The 21,249-nt window shown below is 38.3% G+C and overlaps 1 protein-coding gene across 2 annotated transcripts in view; it reads left to right on the top strand.

The window, feature by feature from the left end:
• LOC134227591 (acetylcholinesterase) overlaps positions 1-13,353 on the top strand; it is a 142,707-nt gene extending 129,354 nt beyond the window's left edge. For both annotated transcript variants that reach the window (XM_062709180.1, XM_062709179.1), the window contains exon 9: positions 5,470-13,353. In XM_062709180.1, the coding sequence (XP_062565164.1) occupies positions 5,470-5,585 (116 nt within the window). In that variant the 3' untranslated portion in view covers positions 5,586-13,353. The remainder of the gene's footprint in view (positions 1-5,469) is intronic.
• The last annotated feature ends 7,896 nt before the right edge of the window (positions 13,354-21,249 follow it).

The following is a 21,249-nucleotide window of genomic DNA, read 5'->3' as shown; positions in this document are numbered from 1 at the left end:
GGAGAAAGAAAAAACGGAAGAATAAAAAAGTAAGAAGGGAGAAGAAAAGCAGAAAGATAGAAGAAGTAGGCATTAAGAAGTCAGAAAAACGAAGAAAAAAGGAAGGAAGATTAAGGGTAGAAGAAGGAAGAAATAAAGAATACTCACTTAATACTTCTAGCTACACAGACTTAACTCCTGAATTGCCTCTTCTAACTGCTTTTTTCTCACTACTCACTTCTTTCGTCTCACTTTACGCTTATTTCTTAATAATGACTTCTCACTTCTTTCTCCTTACTTACTTTTTTTCTAACTTCTCACTTCTGAATTCTTGGTTCTAATTTTTCACAATTTTCGCAATTCTACTTTTTACTACTGATTTCCACCTAATTATTTTTCACTTCTTCGCAATACTCACTTCTTACTACACACCTCTCACATCACCTTTCTCACTTCATACATATAATTTCTCAAATCTTACATATTACTCTTATCTCTTATTTGTCATTTCCGACTTCTGAATGTCTCATTCCTCATTTTTTACTTTACACTTCTCATTTAGCACTTTTCACAACTCGCATTCTGAGAAACGACCCATTTGGTCAAACAACATTTAGCCAAATGGTCTGTCACCATATCAAGTACTTCTTCTTTCTTTTTCTTTCAATGGCTCTACATTCCAATTGGAACTTGGCCTGCTTTTCAATTTCAATTCTATTAGCATTTATTCAGTTATTAATTGAAAGCTTTTCTATGCCCGCCATGACATTGCATGAGTATGTATCTTGTGTGGCAAATACAATGGATACACTATTCCCAGGGAGTCGAGAATGTTTCCAACCCGAAAACATCCTAGAACGGACCAATATTCAGACTCGCCATCCTACGCCGTTGCTCGCAAGGCTACTGGAGACTCCAAGTACTTCTTTGAAAGAAATAAACATTGTTCCAAAGAGAACTTCTTCATCTTTCTACTGACCTTTCTACACTCATAATGGATGTAGGTAAGAAGGGAGTGCCTCATACAAGTTGGAGCTTTTTGAAGGCTCAATGAGTTTTCTCCCGAACTTTGACTACCCTGCAAGTATCCCCGTTTTTTGGGAGTGCCCTGCATTGTAACTGTGATCTCAGTGATACTGGTTGGCAAAATCGTCTGTAAATTATCCATACGCAGATTTTAGCAGATTGCTTCTACAGAGCAAAACAAGATCATAATTGACTAACTCAGTGGCTCGTCTCGTAACACGGTAGATCACTTTGACGTAGTGTGTTGCGGTGTAAGATCTACCAAACAGAGCCCTAGCTTATCCATTTTTCTAGCTTGGGCAATAATTTGTGGTAAATTAGGATTCATCGTATTTAGCTGAATAACTCGCATTCCTCTTGTTTAAGGCTAAACTGTATGCAGCGGAAGCAACTTTTCAAGCAATTAGTTTAAAAAAACTCGGTACCCGGTTCTAGACTGAGCTGACTGCTGGAAACATCGAGTTATGGGTTTACTTACTTGATACTTGATACTTGATGGGCTACAGCTCTTCGATGAACCTACGCCGAATGGAGTATCCTTCTCCACTGGATTCGATCCTGGGCCAATCGCTTCCAGTCGCCCTGAACATTGAGCGCCCTCAGGTCCTCTTCAACTGCAAAAAGCCATCGTGTACGCGGCCTTCCACGAAACCTGCTTCCTCTTCCGGGTTCTCTACTAAATATTATCATCGCTTGACGTTCTTCCGGCATACGAACAACGTGACCTGGTACAGTTCGTGATTCATGCGGCACCGCCAGATACCGTTCTCCTGTTTACCGCCGAGTATTGTCCGCAGCACCTTACGCTCAAACACTCCGAAAGCTCTCTGACCAGTCTCCTTCGACGTCCATGTTTCATGGCCGCATAAAGCCACCGGAAGAACCAGAGTAGTATACAGAGCGAGTTTTGTTTTCGTTTGTATACTACGGGACTTAAGCTGGTTACGAAGTCCGTAATTAGCCCTATTTGCAGCTGCAATACGCCTTTTCATCTCGCGGGTAACATCATTATCGCACGTCAGCAATGTTGTAAAATACACAAATTCTTCTACCACTTCATTTTTTTCACCATCCAGCACCATTTCACTACCACCACCACTAATGAACCCACGTTGATTTCCAGCGACCATGTACTTCGTTTTGCTGGTATTGATCGTGAGTCCAATCCTCGCTGTCTCCCTCATAAAAGGCACAAAATCCTCTTCCACGGCATGGCGATCAATCCCGATAATATCGATATCGTCCGCAAATCCCAAGAGCATATGCGATCTTGTGATAATGGTACCGCTTCTTTACACACCAGCTCTCCTAATCGCTCCCTCGAGCGCTATATTGAACAGTAGATTCGAGAGTGCATCACCCTGCTTTAATCCATCGAAGGTAACAAATGACGTCGATAGTTCATCTGCAACCCTTACACTTGATTTCGATCCGTCCAACGTTATACGATTTGTCTCAGGGCAAACATTTGATCCGTCGTTGATCGGCCCTCACGAAAACCTTCTTGGTATTCGCCGACGAAGGACTTAAGCAAATTAGCACTTAATCGAAAGCTTTCAAATATATCTATCTCCTGAGGGTAATAAAACGGATATTGGTGTTAAATTCACTCCGTATGAAACGATCAAAGCAAAACAATAGTGCGGCCCGCGGGCCGCAGGGAAATTTTGCTTTGATCAAGTCGTACGGAGTGATTTTAACACTCATATTCGTTTTAATATCCTCAGCTGATAGATATATTTGAAAGCTTTCGTCCAAGTACTAACTTGTAAGGTGAAAGCTCATTTTTATTGTGTGACAAGCAAATTAAGGCAAAAAACGCACAAAATGCTGAGCACCACTGCTCTAACAGAAGTTTTTCTGGCAATTCTTGGCCTCAGCTCATGGTCAAAGAGTATTAATAGCCTTTAGAAATGTTGTTTTTCTGTTTTTTTTATTTTCGAACAACAAGGAACGGATTTGATTTTTATAATTATTCTTTATTTGTGTGATTTGTATACAGGGATAGGTTCATTACATTACAAAAGCCGGATTTGAATCGAATTTATCATTGGGTATGGTCCACATTGAAAAGAACGACACGTTTGAAGACGCATAACTCACGATATAGGGTTAATTTTTAAATGAACAAATAAAGGTTAGGTTCAGTCCTATTATAATAACACGTATGCTGGTCTTTTAATTTGTTCAAAATATATTGGTAAACTTATTTTGATGTACGGATAGTTTATACACATTCTGTACAGTTCCTTGAAAGAAGGGATATATGTAAGGTCCTGAGATCTGAGTCCTAATCAGAATTCGGGGCATAACGTATGCCGTAGACGGATTAAGAAAGAATGGTCATCATTTTCAGTGACCCCTAAGAGAGCCTAGTCCTCGTGGATACGATCGGGACCTTCCCCAAGAATGATGATGGATGTTTCATTCGTCAAACCTAGAAACAGTGTTTACATCACCATGGTTCTTAAAAATGCAACTGTGGGGACTTGGTAGATGCAGGTAGTACTGGATAAATCTCCAGCTGCGATGCATCCATTTATTTATTTTTGTATTTACTCATAAAAGTCCGTACGGAGGGTTCGCAAATCGTTTTCCATCTGATCGACCCGTGAACCCGTGTGCCCGTGAACCATGTTCATCGGATTACTATCCTACTACTCCTGCTTTGTCCTGCTTTGTCTTACTGACTGAAAGACACCGTCATAGGCGTCATAGGCGAAGAGGAGCAGAGAAAAATACAAAACAAAAGAATCACACTCAGCAGGCATTGTTGATAAATTGCACCACTGATCTGCACCCCACCATAGATGGTACCCAGCGCTTTCCTTTCGAAAACTCTAACTTCACGATGTTCCTTCCTTCACGACATTGCCCAGGTCCCGTGTCCGTAGAGGACTACCGTTCTTATAAGTCAGTTTGGTACGGCGACGAGCTCTATTCCGTCTTGCGTCATGCGGAGTCCGAACTATGTATGGTTCCCAGCCACGATCTCCGAATTTCTCCGCTGGAATCGTTCTCAGCGGTTACAACTCGTGTCAATCTTCGCCCCTCGTATACCCCCTTCAAAGCGATGTTGAATAGCAGGCACGAGAGACCATCCCCTCGCTGTTACCCCCTGCACGTTTAAAAAGAACTCGAGAACGCTCTTCGAACTATAGTACACGTATACGCACATCAGTCGATCCATTGTTGCCTTGATCGACCGTGTTATTTTACCCGGAAATCTGTGTTCGTGCATAAGTATCAATAGCTGGTTTTGATCGATTGTACTTATGCGACTGTGAAGTCGATGAATAGATGATGTGTGGGCACGTTGTATTCGCGGAATTCCTGCAATATCTAGCATAGGTGAACACCTGATCCGTGGTAAAACGTCCGTCGTTCAACAATGTGATTATGCGGTAATTTTTACAATCCAGGCGCTCCACTGCGTTTGAAATATCTACTGGTAGTTGACTAACCCTATGAGATTTGTTGTTTTTCCTCTTCTATGATTTCCTCGAGATTCTGAGCTGAAAAACGTATGTCCTGCGCTCGTGCACTCAGGTTCTTCACCATAACGTCATTGTTGTCAGCTACATCGCCATTCAGGTGCTCGCCTTATCCGAATGGGATCACTTAACACTCGTTCGTAAGTAGGTTCCCGTTTATGTCCTTACACATGTCAGGCTGTGACACGTGGTCCTTACGGAACGGTGGACTGTTTAACTTCTCATAGAACTTTCGTTCGTTATTAGTGCGTCACGTGCGGTACAGTTGCTCTGTTCCTTCACGGTCTCGTTGTTCCTACTGGCTAGTTTTGTCTGTTTTTCGCCTGTAGTTCACTGTTCGCTCTCGTGCGGTGTTTCAGCAATCTCCATGCTGCATTCTTCTCTTCCACTAGCTGCTCACATTCGGGTTCAAATCCTGGAGTGGCAATGGCATCTGCTAACCTATGTATACATAATGCAAGGCCTGTGAAAGAAGATGAAAATGAAGAAGTTTAATTTGTCTATGAATTCATTTATTTTAAAACAATATTTAAAGTGTAACATTTTTTTTCTGTTGTACAGTAGTAGGTACAGTAAATAAATGACAACTAAATTAAGGAATGTAAAAACTTTTTAATTTCTAGCTCTGAAGTATCTCTGAAACACCCACCACGCGAAAGTATATGCTCTCTTCTTTCATGTCGTGGGTAACCTAAAATGTTCTAGCTATCGGGGGATCTAGAACAATTTTTATTTTATTTTATTTTTTATGGCCTATTCCATAGAAATCTCGAATGAGAGCCCATTTAACCTCCCAAAAATGTATGGAAAAATGGCCCCCGATAGAACATTTAAAAAATGCACTTACGTGGAAGAGGAAAGCCTATATAGTGGATGTTTTAGAGATACTGATTTTTTGAAAATAAGGCCCTAATCAAAGACACCGTGTAAGTAACTCCTGCTCGATCTAAAATATTTGTTTTTCTTCCAGCTAATCTACAAGTAACTCCTGCTCCAAGCGATCCATGCGAAAGCAGTGCAGCACCTTATCGACCCCTTCTAGTTTTGATAGTTTCGCTAATTCTTGCAACCCGTTTCAAAATATAAATTTTTTAAGTTTGTTAGGCTTTTTACATAGGTCGGTTAGGAAAAAACTGAATGATGGTTGCAAACTAACATCAATACTACTATTAATACCAATACTATTAAATAATAAAAATGAAAATGGAACAATAAAGCTAGATTTTATTAAATTTGTCCAAAACTTATCGATCCTAAGTGAACATCGCACTTCACGGTGAACTAATTGTACAATTGTGTTTTATTATTTCCCTACAACGTTATGTAAAACAGAGGTGATATCATTGATATTTTACTACTCATACAATAAAACAAAGTATTTCCTGTTATAAATTGTGATGAATATTTCGCTTTAACTACACCAGTAAACGTTACTTAAGTTCAAATAGCAAGAATTTTTATATAAAGACAAAACTAATTAATACAACAGCTGCTAGAGACAACTAGACATTAAATCGGATATGGTTATTTTGAGATACAATGTGAAATAATTCAAGGAACTAGCGAAATCTCTCTCTATAAACTCGAGAAAAGGAAAACAAATGGCAAAAGTGTAATGATACAATAAACCCAAGCATCTGATTCTAACAATCAACTGTTTCTTTATCAAAATTTGAACAAATTTACTTATTAAGATACACACTAACACACACTAATGCCATTAACAAACCACACGAGGAACACCCAATCTTCAAGGAAAAGGAATTGTAGCTGACCGTTACAAAACTGAAAATAAAACTGAAAATAGGAAAAATAGTTAATGTTAGATTACCTAATCCTGCAGCAGCTGAGCATGTTGGGAAATGGCACCTTCAAAGTAATCGAAAAAGAGAAAAAACTGAAAACATATCATTATATAATGTAACTCCGTTGTAAGCTATTGACAGAACGTGGAAAACAAATGAAATCACCCAAGTGTAGTTAAATATTTCTATACAATTTATGGTGGCCAATTTTAATATGATTAAAAAAGAAACGACAGAGGCGCAGCACGAGAGAAGAAGCCCAAAAAACTAAAACGAGACAACAAATGTGGAGCGAATTAGGAAACCTGCTGTTCATTGAATTCCTTCTAGCTGCTGGATCAGAAGATTCTGCAAATCTTCTACACAATATTAAGACTAAGTATAAAATAGAAACCACTGACTAGAAATGAAAAAAAAAATAGAAAAAATAAAAAAGAAAGTACTAGAAACACACAAATAATTATATATAGAACAAGTGAAAACCAATGCGACTGTGTTTAGGCTGCGACGTTTGGATGTAAAATTTCTTTGCTAGTTGCACCCATTCTCATGAACCACTAGAATCTAAATGAGTGACAGAAAAAAATAGAACAGAAGCGAGCCATTAACGACGAAAATGAATAGAGCCTTTAGTTATCCTAAAATGTGAAACTCTTCCCAGGAAAACATGAATCTATGTATGAAAAAACCCAAAACATTGTGATGATTTCCCTAAAAGAAAGTAAAGACAAAAAGAATATTTATCAAAATTTAGCTCATCGAAAGTTGACTCTCACGTGCATAATTTACAATATTTACAGTTCTTTCAATTAATTTGAAAACCAATTTCAAATCATCATTGTCCTTATTCGAAATTTCATTTGAAGTCAAAGAGCTATAAATCTCTTATCTCAAACATATTTTTTTAATAAAAATAAACAACACTTTAAAAATAAGTAAAATAAAAGAGCCTAAGGACACGTTGCCTCAATGGATAGAAGTTGCAATCCTTCTGATCGATCCATAGCTGCCCGTCGCCACTCACGAGTGTACGGAAGGTTCACAAACCATTTTCCACCAGTCGATCCAAACTTTTTAAAGTTGTGTCATAGTATCAATGTCGTCAAGGACGCTGAACGAACCTTATGAGAATCCTACAACTCGTGTCAATTCGCACGTCGCGTTTACTCAGGCGGGCTTGTTATGCGATGTTATGTAATAGAGAATATGATGTAATAATCGTTTTGTCATAACCCTGTGCTCACTTCAAAAGGACTCGAGAGCGTCCCTAAAATCCAAGCTACGGATTATCCATTGACTTCTTGAAAAATCGTGTCAATGCATCCAGAAATCCGTATTTGTGCATTATCTGCCATATCTGTTCTCGATCGATTTTGTCGTGTACGTGTGACGAACAATTCCAACGAACAAAACTAAAAGTTAAACGAATCGCTGGAATGGTTCAAAGCCTAACTAAAATTCTTGAAAATCTGTTGCTTGAAGTTCTGCCTTTCGATCACATCGCACTATACGTTGAGAAGATTCCCGATTGAGTCCCAGATGGTAGCATGTGGCATATGCTCATTACATGAACGGTCTAACCACAGATAACATATATTTGAGCAAGAACAAATTTAATTGAAAATCATGTGTGAACTTTCGAACTGATATACGTTGACTCACTACCGCCACCTACTCAACTGATTGCGAAAGTACATACAACCTTCAACAATACAACCTTCGTGAGGCACCTATAGACTAACGCAAAATGAACTCCCCCAAGAAATTATGACGTTTGAGCGGGTCGCATAATGAACGCAAAATGAATTTTTGTTCCAGAAGACGACCCGCTCAAATGTCAAAATCCATCGGGTGAGTGAATTTCATGAACTCCTGCACAGGTCTATTAAACGCCAAAAGCTTCATTAGGTTCATTTGGTGCACTCTCCCATGAGACTGTGCACGAGTTCATTATTGTTCTTTAGGCGGTGCCATAATGATCATACCATACATCGTGTTTATTTTAAATGAACTTTGCCACCTTCCAAACTTTGAAATCTTCTTTAAGTTCGTTTGATGCACTGCCCCATGGGTTTATTAGTTTGAAATGAACTTAAGGGCACTCCTCACGGAATCCAAATTTCAAAGTACTCACGTTTTCAAGGACACACCACTCGATACGAAAGTAATGCACAACTGTCATTTCTATTTTTTCACGCATGCTGCGACGCAGCAAAGCTGAAAAAATAACAATGACAGTTGTGCGCTGCTTCCGTATCGAAAGGTGTGCTCTTGAAAACGCGAATACTTTGAAAATTAGATTCCGTGAGGAGTGCCCTTAAGGTATAGACCTGTGCAAGAGTTCATCAAATTCACTCACCCGATGGATTTTGACATTTGAGCGGGTCGTCCACTCGAACAAAAGTTCATTATGCGACCCGCTCAAACGTCATTATTTCTTGGAGGAGTTCATTTTGAGTTAGTCTATGGAAATTTTTTCATTTCGGCACCGCTCAAACATCAAAACCTTCGTCAAGTTTATTTGGTGCACTGTCCCATTTTGGCAGTACACCAAATTAACTTGACGAAGGTTTTGACGTTTGAGCGGTACCAAAATGAACACATTTTCATAAATCGTGTTAATTTCAAATGAATTCCGGAACCTCCAAAACTTCAAAAGCTTTGTTAAGGTGATTATACAACAAAGCCAGAAATCGGCCATCTTGAAAACCACGTGCTTTTCTCAGTGCTTTTTCAGGAGCACGAGCTGTGAGAACCGTAACGCGCATGATGCTTAAACAATTTGTAGATCATTTACTCAATCATGCTGAACAATCGACTTTCTGCATTATACGAAGATTATTAAGCCAGACTTGGGCTTTTAGAAATAAGGCTTTTTATGAGACGTTTAGCGGTGGCCCGATTATTTACTTCTAATGTTTTTTTTTGGTATGATTCTGCGTGAACATTCCGTTAGGTCCGAACACCAAATAATGTTTGTAAAGTTTTAATTTTCATTCGTGTTTTCTTCAGCATTTCATGCTTAGAATGCAATGGTATGAATAATCTAACGACACGTTTTAAGAATCATATGAAAAACTTTGTTCTAAAACACTGGTAGACGAAAAGTAAAACAGGCAGAATTGATGATGGGACCCATCGGAATGTTCAGCGCGAAATTACCAAACAAACGGGCTCCCACTAATTGTCAAAGTAGATAAACACGAGAAAAACAGCTGTTTCCATCTGTCCCATAAAATGTATTATTGAAGTATAAAAACCTGTGGTGAATATAAAATTCACCACAAGATTCATTGTATAATCACCTTAAGGTGATTATACAATCAACCATGTGGTGAATTTTAAATTCACCATACGGTTTTCTACACTCAGAAATTGAACAAACCATTGTTAGTATAGAATCAAATCTTTTTATATATAAACGAAACTTATACTTAGCCTAGTTTAAGAAGTATTCTATGCAAGATTACCATTTAATCTATTATAGAATTTGGCGAAACTATATTCCAAAAGTATATTTGCGGCTCTGAAATTTGCTGGCGGTTACGTTTTTTGTGCTATGTGCTTTTTTAAATAGGTGCTCAGATCACTGTCTTTTCGACGCTACAGCAAGTACGGAATCTTCAAGAATATGCAGAATTATTTAAGAATATATGGTGGAGTAGGAAACGAAAGTTTGATGGTAGGTTTTTGAATTAATTTTCCGATGAAAATAATGCTTATGTGGTTTTGATTTTAGTACCGATACGATTCCGGTGGCTCTTATGATAAAGAAAAATGCCAGCATTTCAAAGATGGAATGCCGGCAATCATCCCGCTTTAGCAAAAAAGGTATCGGCAAGATTTGAATTAGTTTTTCTGACGCCAGAATAAAGGAAATGTGTTCGGATCGAATAGCAGCACAAGCTGTTGTCCCACAAAATCTGATAAAAGCAAATAAGATTGTAAGCATATTCCAAGTATCGTGATCTAGAATCAAACTTTGATCGCTCAACAGCTCATTTTGGGTACGGCAGCTGCACCACGTGATCTGTATAGTCGGATAATTAGGTCAAGCAATAACAGATCTGTTGTGCGTAAATGACGACCGTCAGATAGAGCCGGCAACAAAGTATGGATGCCTTGATGGATGCGCTTTCCAATCAGTTTGAAGAATTTGGCGAAGCGGGTAACCTACCCGCAAACAATGTCCCACGTGCGCGGGGCAACTTTAGACATTTACATACTAGAGCAACCAGTCAAAGACTTCGGCAGTACTGCTCAATGCTCAGCATCGTTTGTTACATTATGCTTAAATTAAATGAAATGAATAAAATAAAAAGTTTGACAAAAATATTTTCCTGCTCTCGTTTGTAAACACTGAATAATTCTAACATTATATAAACTCAACTAATACTATTTTCAATATTTTCGCTTTATACTATTTCCATATACATGAAAGTTATACTAAACAAGTATAACTGGCACTTAAACGAAGCTGGGGTCAACCAGGCGAATAGCCGATTAGAATGACTTTTAATCTATTTAGTATATATTTTTCTCAGAGTGTACTCCTATTATCAAAAGTTCAAATCTAGCGTAATAATTTTCATAACATGCTGAAATTAAAGTCGATTGTTCAGCATAAGTAAGCAAACGATCTACGGATGTTTCATCCCCATGGGCGTTGTGGTTCTCTTAATTCGTACTCTCTTGAAATATCACTAGAAAAAGCACGTGATTTCCAAGATGGACGATTTGTGGCTTTGTTGTATAACCACCTTAAGTACATTCGATGATCTGCCCCGATTGGAATCAATCACGCTACTTCGGGAATCGGGAACCATGTGACTGTGAAAATCAGCAAGGACAATAAGGTTGTTCTTTCACTGCTCAAGATATTGGGTCGGAATGTTTTGCATGCTTTTAATTCTTCCGCCAAAAACCAAAAAAATATAGTAGCGAGCTTCTTTCGATGAGCAAGGACCAATTTTCGAACAATATAAACTAAACCTGTGAATGATCTGTGAGCCGATTGTGTGTTGAAGAAGTAGAAACAAATCATTATACTAATGTGTTAGTCGGAAGTGCAATGCTGATATTTGACGCCGCTTCGAAACAATTGGAATTCTCGTTCAGTTTCTCCGTAGGTGTACTCAAATTAAGCCCACTAATTAAAACAATTGGTTCTCGTGCCAGCTTGTAGACCAATCGATGTTACGCTTCAGCAAAAGACACACAAACAAACCGCAACCGAAATGACTCAAATGCGCCATTTTCTGGTGATATCCGTTGGTGGCTAAAAGTACAAAATTAAGAAGAAAAAACCTTCATTAATTAGTATTGATAGAAGTGGTTTTGAGTAATTGGCATTGTAGTGAATCAATAGAAGACAGATTCTACACCAGAAATTGCACATTCATGTCTCTTAGGAGCCGTGCACTCGAAGGCTAACTGGCGATCAAGAGCCAGCTTCAGGATTTAGTAAAACGTGAGCATGAGTAAACAATATTGCCATTCGTTCTTTTGTAGTTTTAGAACCCGCGAGTCAGATTTATAGCACTCACCAATCAATTTATCAGACAAAATGCAAAGAAAAAAGAAAATCACTTTAAAAACAACGGAATCAACGATCGCTAAAAGTAAGAAAATAAGAACTAAACTGTAAGTTGAGCATAAGTCAATAAACACCGTTTAATATATAAGTAATGGACAACAACTAAATAAAGAAGGCTACCTTAGCTAAGTATCAGAGAAAAAACAACAAGCGAAAAGAGTGGAAAAGGGAAAATGTTCATAATACATATCATTTAATCTTAGAATGTATAATCATTTTAGGAGACATATTTTTATTGAACAAATATTACATAATTAGCGGAGATGTGAAAATAATGAAACACGCCATTTAGCATTATGTCAAGCCGAAGAAATGCTTCTACGTTGTATATCAATGATGAATGCAAATTATTCCGCTCATATTCAGCATTCGTTATTCGCCACAATCACTTAGGACGAAACTCTAAGCAACGTTGAATTATAAGTATTATTTTCACATCTTTTCATTTTTAAAATGCTTGTTCAAAAGTATGTATGAAACATCAAGAGATTTACGCACTAGCATTCGTGTCATGTAAATAGTCGTTTATTTTGCCGTTCACTAGAGTTCCTCTAAGATAAACTAACCTATCTAACCCAACCTATTATACACATTTCACTTCCATAAGTTTTTCAAATGAGCAACATGGGTGATTTTTTTTAGTTTGATATGGCGAAAATATGATTGACACTGCGGATTTCGTTGATATATGAAAGGGATTTTGTTTTCTTGGATAAAACTATTGAAATATTTAGTTTTCAAAACATATATTTTAGCCCATCTAATACATTGAAAGAAGTAATATAATTTATCAAGCACCACCAGCATGGCTTCAATCGAATAGTTATTTTCTAACTATGATAGCATTGTATATGCATTTGGCCTAATGAAATAAAAAACCGAAAAAATCCCCACAAACACAAACTAGTTATTCTTATTGAAGCTTCTATTAAGTAGGAAACGATAAAATAAAAATCAACTAAACTTTACCTTCTAAATCCAACACAAAACTACACATCTATAGCAAGATTTAATTCACTTCATGATAATGCGGAATGATGACGAATACAAGAAATGTACGGGCTATTTAATGAGTAAAAATAAACTAAACATCATGAACGCTAAAGAAAATCAATAAAGTTTTATTAAATTGAAACAAATAGTTTATTTTTGTTACCAATTTCTTCTTATACAAAATGGACAAAAAATCTCTGCTATATTAATTATTTATTAACAATAGATTTATAATGATTATACATACTAGACAGCTAACTAAACCCTACTTATAAGTATTAAAAGAGAACGGAATGAAATGGCAAATACTAATAGAATTAAATTGTATTTAATTAATTGAAAGTAATTGACACCTTGAATAATAAAACTAAAATGAATATATATTAAACATATAATGCTTTGTTAAATGTAAATGTTGTGTATAGGAAATAATAATACACAATTTTAAAAATACAAGAAACTATTATCGTGTTATTGATTAATGTTGAAAGAAGTCCTACAGATATCTCCTCCCCATATCCAGTATTTTGTGCGGCATGAGTTTCCTCTAGTTCGACAATCAAGAGGTAGAAAACATTGGAACTCATAGTTTTACTCATATAGTTTGGAACTCATATAGCAAGAGCGTAGTATTGCCAGGGCTGACAATAGTCATCGTCGCAGCACGAAAAGCTAGTCTTCATTGCTGCTCGACGGATCGTCAATGACGCGTACGACGTTCGATTTAGTCGTGCAATCAAATCGTCATGACGACATCAAAGAACGAAGACTTCATACCATTATTCTTATCCCGGAAAACTTCCCGCATTCCATGATGAATCTGCGAAATCTGGAAATATTGTGGAGTCCGAGAGAAATAAGATGTCTAGAAAGTCTGTGTCAGATAGAAGGTTTCGATAGTTTTGAGAATCTAGACAATCTCCGTATCTAGGCATTCTGAAGATCAACAAAAGTTGAGATCATTTGTCAGAATACGGATAAAAATTCTTCTTCTTCTGTATCATTTGAATCATCTGGAAGGTCTAGAGAATCTGGGAATATAAAGGATTTGTATGATCTACGAAATTGAAAAAAATATGAATATATTTTGAAAAAAAAACACAATGGTCGGAACCCGTGATTTGATGAACTTAATTGTTTTGTGCCCAAACGGCTGAAATGATCTAAATAGTGTCTTCAGAGAAAAAAATTAAACAAAAATATTGCCCATATTTGAGTGGATTTTATTTTTCAGTAGTACCTACTATTGAAAAAGTTGAAAATCTAACTTTTTTTTTTTTTTCACGAAAGTGATAAAAAAAAGTTTCTTCGGCAAAGTTGTAGATCTAGCAAAAATATGACATTTAGCTGTAAAAACTTTTTCCTACAATGAATACTTTTGGAGCTATGAGCGTTTTTTATGGAAACTCCCTTAAATTTAGAATTTTTAATATAACTAAAAATGTGAGCACTAAAAAACTACGCGTTTTGATAAATATAAAACTTTGCTACGACAACTATATCAAAAGTTATGAAACTTTTAAAGTCAATTTCACACTGATTTCAATTGCGTGTAGGGGAGAAGGTGGCAAACCGAATCACAATGTCAAGTACTCTTCTGAAAGTTCAGACTTCATATTATTTGGGGCAGCAGGGACAGCAGGGACAGCATGGACCATGTCCAAGGGCTTGACGACCCCTCCCCAGCTGTCTGCGAGTCAGGGAGAACTGCCTAGGGCGTGGTGGGATTTAGCAGTGGGCTCTGCAAAAATCCCTCCCAAAAACCACAAGTGCCCGTAAGCGGACTCTATCAAAGCGACTGTGTGCCGCTTCAAAAGCACAAGCCCAGGGAGTGCCAATTGGCATGTGGAGTGTCCCTACTTCGGTAGGGTAGCGCGTGAGCTGCTTCGGCAGGGAGTGAGTGATCTGTTTGTGCTGAGGCAGGAGTGTCATAGTGCGTCACCGCTATTGTCACCTCGAAGCGCAGCAGAAGTCTGAGTATGGACTGCACATGCTAAGGTAAGAGTGTCGTAGCGTAGTATCGTTGATTGGTCCCTACATACCGCTATCGACAGCTCGAGGCATGGCAGTGGAGTGTTAAGCTATCAGTACACTGTTTGTCATAATGACAAATATTTGTCAAGTCAGCCTGATATCCATGTCGATTTCTGGTCAGTCTGATAGATATCCGAGTAAACTTGACAAATATTTGTCATCATGACAAACAGTGTACTGAGGGCTTTAGAGTGAGTTGGGGAGTGTCCCTACTTCGGTAGGGTAGCGCGTGAGCTGCTTCGGCAGGGAGTGAGTGATCTGGTTGTGCTGAGGCAGGAGTGTCATAGCGTGTCGCCGCTATTGTCACCTCGAAGCGCAGCAGAAGTCTGAGTATGGACTGCACATGCTGAGGTAGGAGTCGAGGTACCCATCGACACCTCGAGGCATTGCAGTGGAGTGTTAGAGTGAGCACCCGAAAAGGGTCACATGGAGCGAATGGTCTTTGGAGAAGCTGCTTCGGCGGCAGGGTAGCAGTGGGTTGTACCCACACACCTACAGTTGTGCACATGTGGTGCATGGGGAGTGTCCCTGCTTCGGCAGGGTAGCGTGTGGTCTGCTTCGGCAGTGGTGTGATTGATCTGCTCGTGCTGAGGCAGGAGTGTCGTAGCGTAATATCTGTAGGCCCAGGCAGTTACCGCTATTGACACCTCGAAGCGCAGCAGAAGTCTGAGTATGGACTGCACATGCTGAGGTAGGAGTCGAGGTACCTATCGACACCTCGAGGCATGGCAGTGGAGTGTTAGAGTGAGCACCCGAAAAAGGGTCACATGGAGCGAATGGTCTTTGGAGAAGCTGCTTTGGCGGCAGGGTAGCAGTGGGTTGTACCCACACACCTACAGTTGTGCACATGTGGTGCATGGGGAGTGTCCCTGCTTCGGCAGGGTAGCGTGTGGTCTGCTTCGGCAGTGGTGTGATTGATCTGCTCGTGCTGAGGCAGGAGTGTCGTAGCGTAATATAATAGCGCCCGGGAGAGCATCCAAGTAAGACTCAAATGGAGTGAATGGTGTGCGAGCACCCAAGTCAGTCTCGCATAGGACGAGTGCCTGTGTGAGCGATAATGAGCGAGTACGCTTAGTACTGCCATCCCCCCAGAAGTAGTACTGCGAGGTAGTTCCTGGGGGAAACGATGGTGGAGCCCAAGGGAGTTTAGTCGGTATTACCGGTATGGTCGAGTCCGACACTCCAGTACACTTCCGTGTGGTAGTTTGGCAACTACAATGCACGTGTACTGGGTTAGTGTGTAAATGCATTCTCCCTTGTAAAAAAAAAAAAAAAAAAAAAAGACTTCATATTATAAATTAGTGAAAGCTTCGTGAGTGCCAATTGATGATGATGATGATGATGGTCCCGCCACATACCCCTACAAAGGTTTGAGCTGGACGATTTATCTTTAAGATAATTAAATAAGATCAATGTAATCGGTTTTGCAAACAAACGATCCGATTGTATATACAGATATAAAATCCAAAATAAAATTCCATACAGTACAGCAAAAATAAATTGGTAAAATGAACTAGAGAACTACACCTAGAATTTTCGTAATCAACAGTAGTGATACATGGAGCTCATCAAAAGCTAACCTTGTGAAACCTCTCGCACAGATTTCAAAAGCTCCGCCAAACATCGCGTTCTTTTCACAAACCAATATCGCAATCTAAAACTCACATGTATCTGAACATGGATCATTAGGTTCGACAACCAAACATCAAAACTTGTGTAACCGCTCCGTCGATAACAAAAGTTTCGGAACAACCGCGAATACAAAGTAATCTACCAGAAGGCTTACTACTAATTCAAGAGCATGATTCAATAGTTCGAAATATGCAAGTTTTTAAATAAATTCAAAATCATTCATATCTGTAATCCGCGCGCGATGCTCAAACTTTTGTAGACTACACAAAGAAAGGTTCAAAAATAAACTACGTCAATAAATTAAAATCCATCATCATCATCGAGGCGAACGTTATAGCTTATTAATGCCTCAATAAATAATAAAAGTAAAAAATGGTCCATAAAATCATCCGTTGTTAAAAACTTCGTCAAGATACATGTGTTAACGGGTAAAAAATTGCCGGGTAGCTGTTCAAAAGGCAGCTTTGACGTGTGAAATACATTGTCTCTTAAACTGCATTAGCGTGACTGCACGTTTGATGTGTGAAGGCATCGAATTGAAAACATTTATACCTTTAAAAACAAAGAGTTTTGTGAAGCGCCATACAAAAAATAGGGTGTTCGCACATTATCCGCGTGTCTAGTATTATATCTATGAATATCACTTCCTCTTTCAATTCGATCACTCAAATATCGAGGCAGTAAACCGTTTATTACTTTAAAAATGAACACCATTGTCAAGTACACTATTCTTTGCTTCACTGACAGCCATTGTAAGGCGTCCAACAGGAAAGTTGAGGAAGTGAATCTATCACATTTTAAAATTAAACGCATTATTTTATTTTGTAAGCGCTGCAATCTCGATATTTGTGTTTCGTTAGCCAAGAAAAGGATGGAAGGGCAAAAATCCAGATGAGGAGAGATGATTGATTTATACAAGAGTATTTTGCTACCAATAGTCAAATCGTGTTTTAATCGACAGAGCATTCCATACTTCTTGGCTATTTTCTTGATAACATTGTCAATATGTATGTCAAATTTTAGCTTGTCATCAATAATCACGCCAAGATATTTAATATCGCGGACGCGATCAATTGTCTCATCATCAATTTTAACAGAGACATCCTCATTTACTCGGGTTCGCGAAATTATCATGTATTTTGTTTTATTAATATTCAATTTCAATTGCTTGTATTTCAACCATCTACTTAGAGAGTGTAAATCCTCGTTCAAGCGTGAAACGGCATCTGCTAAATTTTTAGCTGCAATGAATATCACGGTGTCATCAGCAAAAAGATTTATATCACAAAATCGTAAGACTCGTCGCATGTCATTTATATACATAATGAATAAAATAGGCCCTAATACACTTCCCTGTGGCACTCCTAGCGTGTTCTCCACGGGACTAGAAACAGAATCATTAAAAGCAGTCCTTTGAGATCTGTCAGACAAATAGCTTTCAAACCAATTGTATGCAGATCCCGAAATTCCAAAGCGCTTGATTGTGCTCAACAATAAGGGCCGAGAAATTGTCTCAAAAGCGCGTTTTAGATCCAAGAACACAGCAACAATCGTATCTTTACGCTCTACATTTTCCTTCCATTTAGCTAATACCAAGTTCAATGCGGTTTCACAAGAATGACCTTCTCGATATCCCGATTGTTCCGGTATCAGCAAGTTATTTCTATTCAAATACTCAAGCAGCTGGCCTTTTACTACAAGTTCCAAAATTTTCTCTAATGTGTGCAACATATTGATAGGACGAAACTCTTCGGCTTTAATCGTCCCAGCAACTTTTGAATCGGAATCACTAGAGATTCCTTCCAAACTTGTGGCACGTGCCCAGTTCGTAAAGATTCATTTATAAGGTCCAGCAAGTTGTGTCCGATGACATCAAAGCAGTCTTGTATTACCTTGGCATTAACATTATCGACTCCAGCCGTTTTTCCAATCGAAAAGCAAATATTTTCAAGTTCTTCTAATGTTATTGGGTGAAATCCATCAAATCTACAATTAAAATTAATCGGCTGTTTTATTTCGTCAGGCTCATCAACTAACTCAATTGACTGGTTAATCAGTGAGACACTGTTGACGAAATATTGATTGAATTTATCTGCAATAACTTGTTCTGACTGTTCTAATGTGCCATCGAAGGTTATGGATCGCGGTTTGCTACTATTAGGTTTTAACAAGGATTTCAAAATTTTCCATAACTCTTTGCTGTTGTTTTGATGCTGATCAATTTTCCTCTGAATATATTCGCATTTCGTTATTTTTCAACATATGCGAATATTTATTACGCGCGACCTGATACCTTTTCCAATGAATAGCATTATTACTTCTACAAAATTTTCTGTACAATTTGTCTCTTTTACGTTTACGAATCGTAAAAGATCCAGATTGTACCAGCTGTTCGAGTTTTTCAGAGATACATATTTATGTTCTATTAGATTATTGGTACAGGTTTTCAAAACGTCAGTAAGAACAGCTGATTTTTGATCTAACGAACCGACGTTTGATTGAAAATCCACGTTTCTTGCGACAAGACCCGAGATAGCTTGTTTTGAATATTTTCTCCAGCACTTTAATTTAATAAGATCACTATTATTATCACTATTATCATCTACGTTAATTACTAGAGTTTCATGATCGGTTATTTTTAAATCACAAATCGTTACCGTACTAACGGAATCGGAATTAGAATATACATGATCAATTAAAGTTCTACTGTGCTGAGAAATACGTGTATAATCGAAGACCTTTTGTTTCAAATCAAAAAAGTCTGCTAACCGTTTCAAATGATTCGAATTATGGATGTCACACCAATTGATATTAAAATCGCCAGCGAGTATATTTAATTTACTAGGATCTATGAACATCTCCAACCAGTTCTCCAAAATTTCAACAAATCGCTGGTCATTTGAACTGGGAGAGTGATATAAAACTCCATAGTTACCCATCTTCATGCCACGTTCAACTGCAATGCCTAAGAACCAGTTACCATCACAAACTTCGTTCAATTGAAGCTTGAATTGAACCGATTCTTTGACATAAATAGCAACACCGCCAGTGGCATTCATAAACGAAGAATTGGCGTAATTCAAAAGTATGGAGTTTTCTTTAGAAAAATACACTATTTTTCAATAAGATGCGTATAGGGGAGAGGGTGGCACACCGGGACACAATATTAGGCACATTTTAGAAAGTTTTCATTCTATAGTTTATAGGTGTGAAGGTTTGGTGAGTGCCAATTTACACATAAATAACTAGAATTGTAACAACAGTGTCTCGCCTTTGACAACTTGTGCTTATTCTGCGTCTCGTATGAGGTGAAGCGTTTCGAATGAAGTGACAATTGTCGATACCTCCCATCTGAAATACACGGATGTTTTACGTGAGTTGTGTCGAAATCGACAATTCTCGGGTCATTCGAGACGCAGAACAAGCACATCTACTCGTTAATTTTATATGCGTATATGCGTATATGCGTATATGCGTATATCGAAGAAGTTATGACCTTTCTCGACCTATAGAGGTTAGATGTTTGACTGCAATGTCGATATGGCTGGGTTCATTTGTCGGTCTGGTTAAATAAATTTTCTTATGGCTAGTTTCTTGGATATACAAATGCATAAGTAGTAGATTGGTATAGAATCCTGGAAATTGGTAAATATGAAATTACTTAATGAACATTGAATAAGTAGTTATAAGTAGTTATGTAGTTATCCGCCACTAGATGTCACAGAAGAAGACAGGGAGAGAAATGGCAAACATTGTCGAAAAGTTATGTGATAGCTTGTGCTGCAGTGCTGCAGTAGTGATAGCTATTTCGTGGGTGCTAATTAAGTGAATAATTATGTTAAATATTTATATATTATTTTTAAGCCACATTTATTAAATTGCTACATGGGTCTCCCTCAGGGCTCATGTTTAAGCCCCCTTCTTTACAATTTTTACGTCAGAGACATTGATGAATGTCTCATGCAGAATTGCTCGTTAAGACAGCTTGCAGATGATTGTGTTGTATCCGTTTCGGGGCCAACAGCGGTTGATCTGCAAGGACCATTACAAGATACTTTGGACAATTTGTCTACTTGGGCTTTAAAGCTGGGTATCGAATTCTCTCCGGAGAAAACTGAGATGGTTGTCTTTTCAAAAAAACATAAGCCGGCAAAGTTCCCGCTTCAACTCATGGGTAAGACAATCACTCACAGTATGTCTTCTAAATACCTCGGGGTCTGGTTCGATTCCAAATGCACTTTCGGGAAGCACATTGTGTATCTGACACAAAAATGCCAAAAGAGAATTAACTTCATGCGTACAATAACCGGTACATGGTGGGGAGCCCACCCGGAAGATTTACTTAGGTTGTATCGAACAACCATACTTTCGGTCTTGGAGTATGGTAGTTTTTGTTTTCAGTCCGCGGCGAAGACGCACATGCTAAAAATTGAACGGATTCAGTACCGCTGTCTCCGCATCGCGTTAGGTTGTATGAACTCGACTCATACGATGAGTCTAGAAGTACTTGCGGGAGTACTTCCTCTTACCGATCGTTTCGCGGAATTATCACTCCGCTTTCTCATTCGTTGTGAGGTACTAAACCCATTGGTCATTGAGAATTTCGAGAAGCTGCTTGAACGTAATCCTCAAACTCGTTTTATGAATGTGTACTACCGGTACATGACGTTGGATGTAGCCCCCTCTTCGG

This window comes from Armigeres subalbatus, chromosome 3, assembly GCF_024139115.2.
Source record: "Armigeres subalbatus isolate Guangzhou_Male chromosome 3, GZ_Asu_2, whole genome shotgun sequence".
Taxonomy (NCBI): Eukaryota; Metazoa; Arthropoda; class Insecta; order Diptera; family Culicidae; genus Armigeres; species Armigeres subalbatus.
Note: the sequence above shows the minus strand (reverse complement) of the source record. Positions and strands in the feature narration are given on the sequence as shown.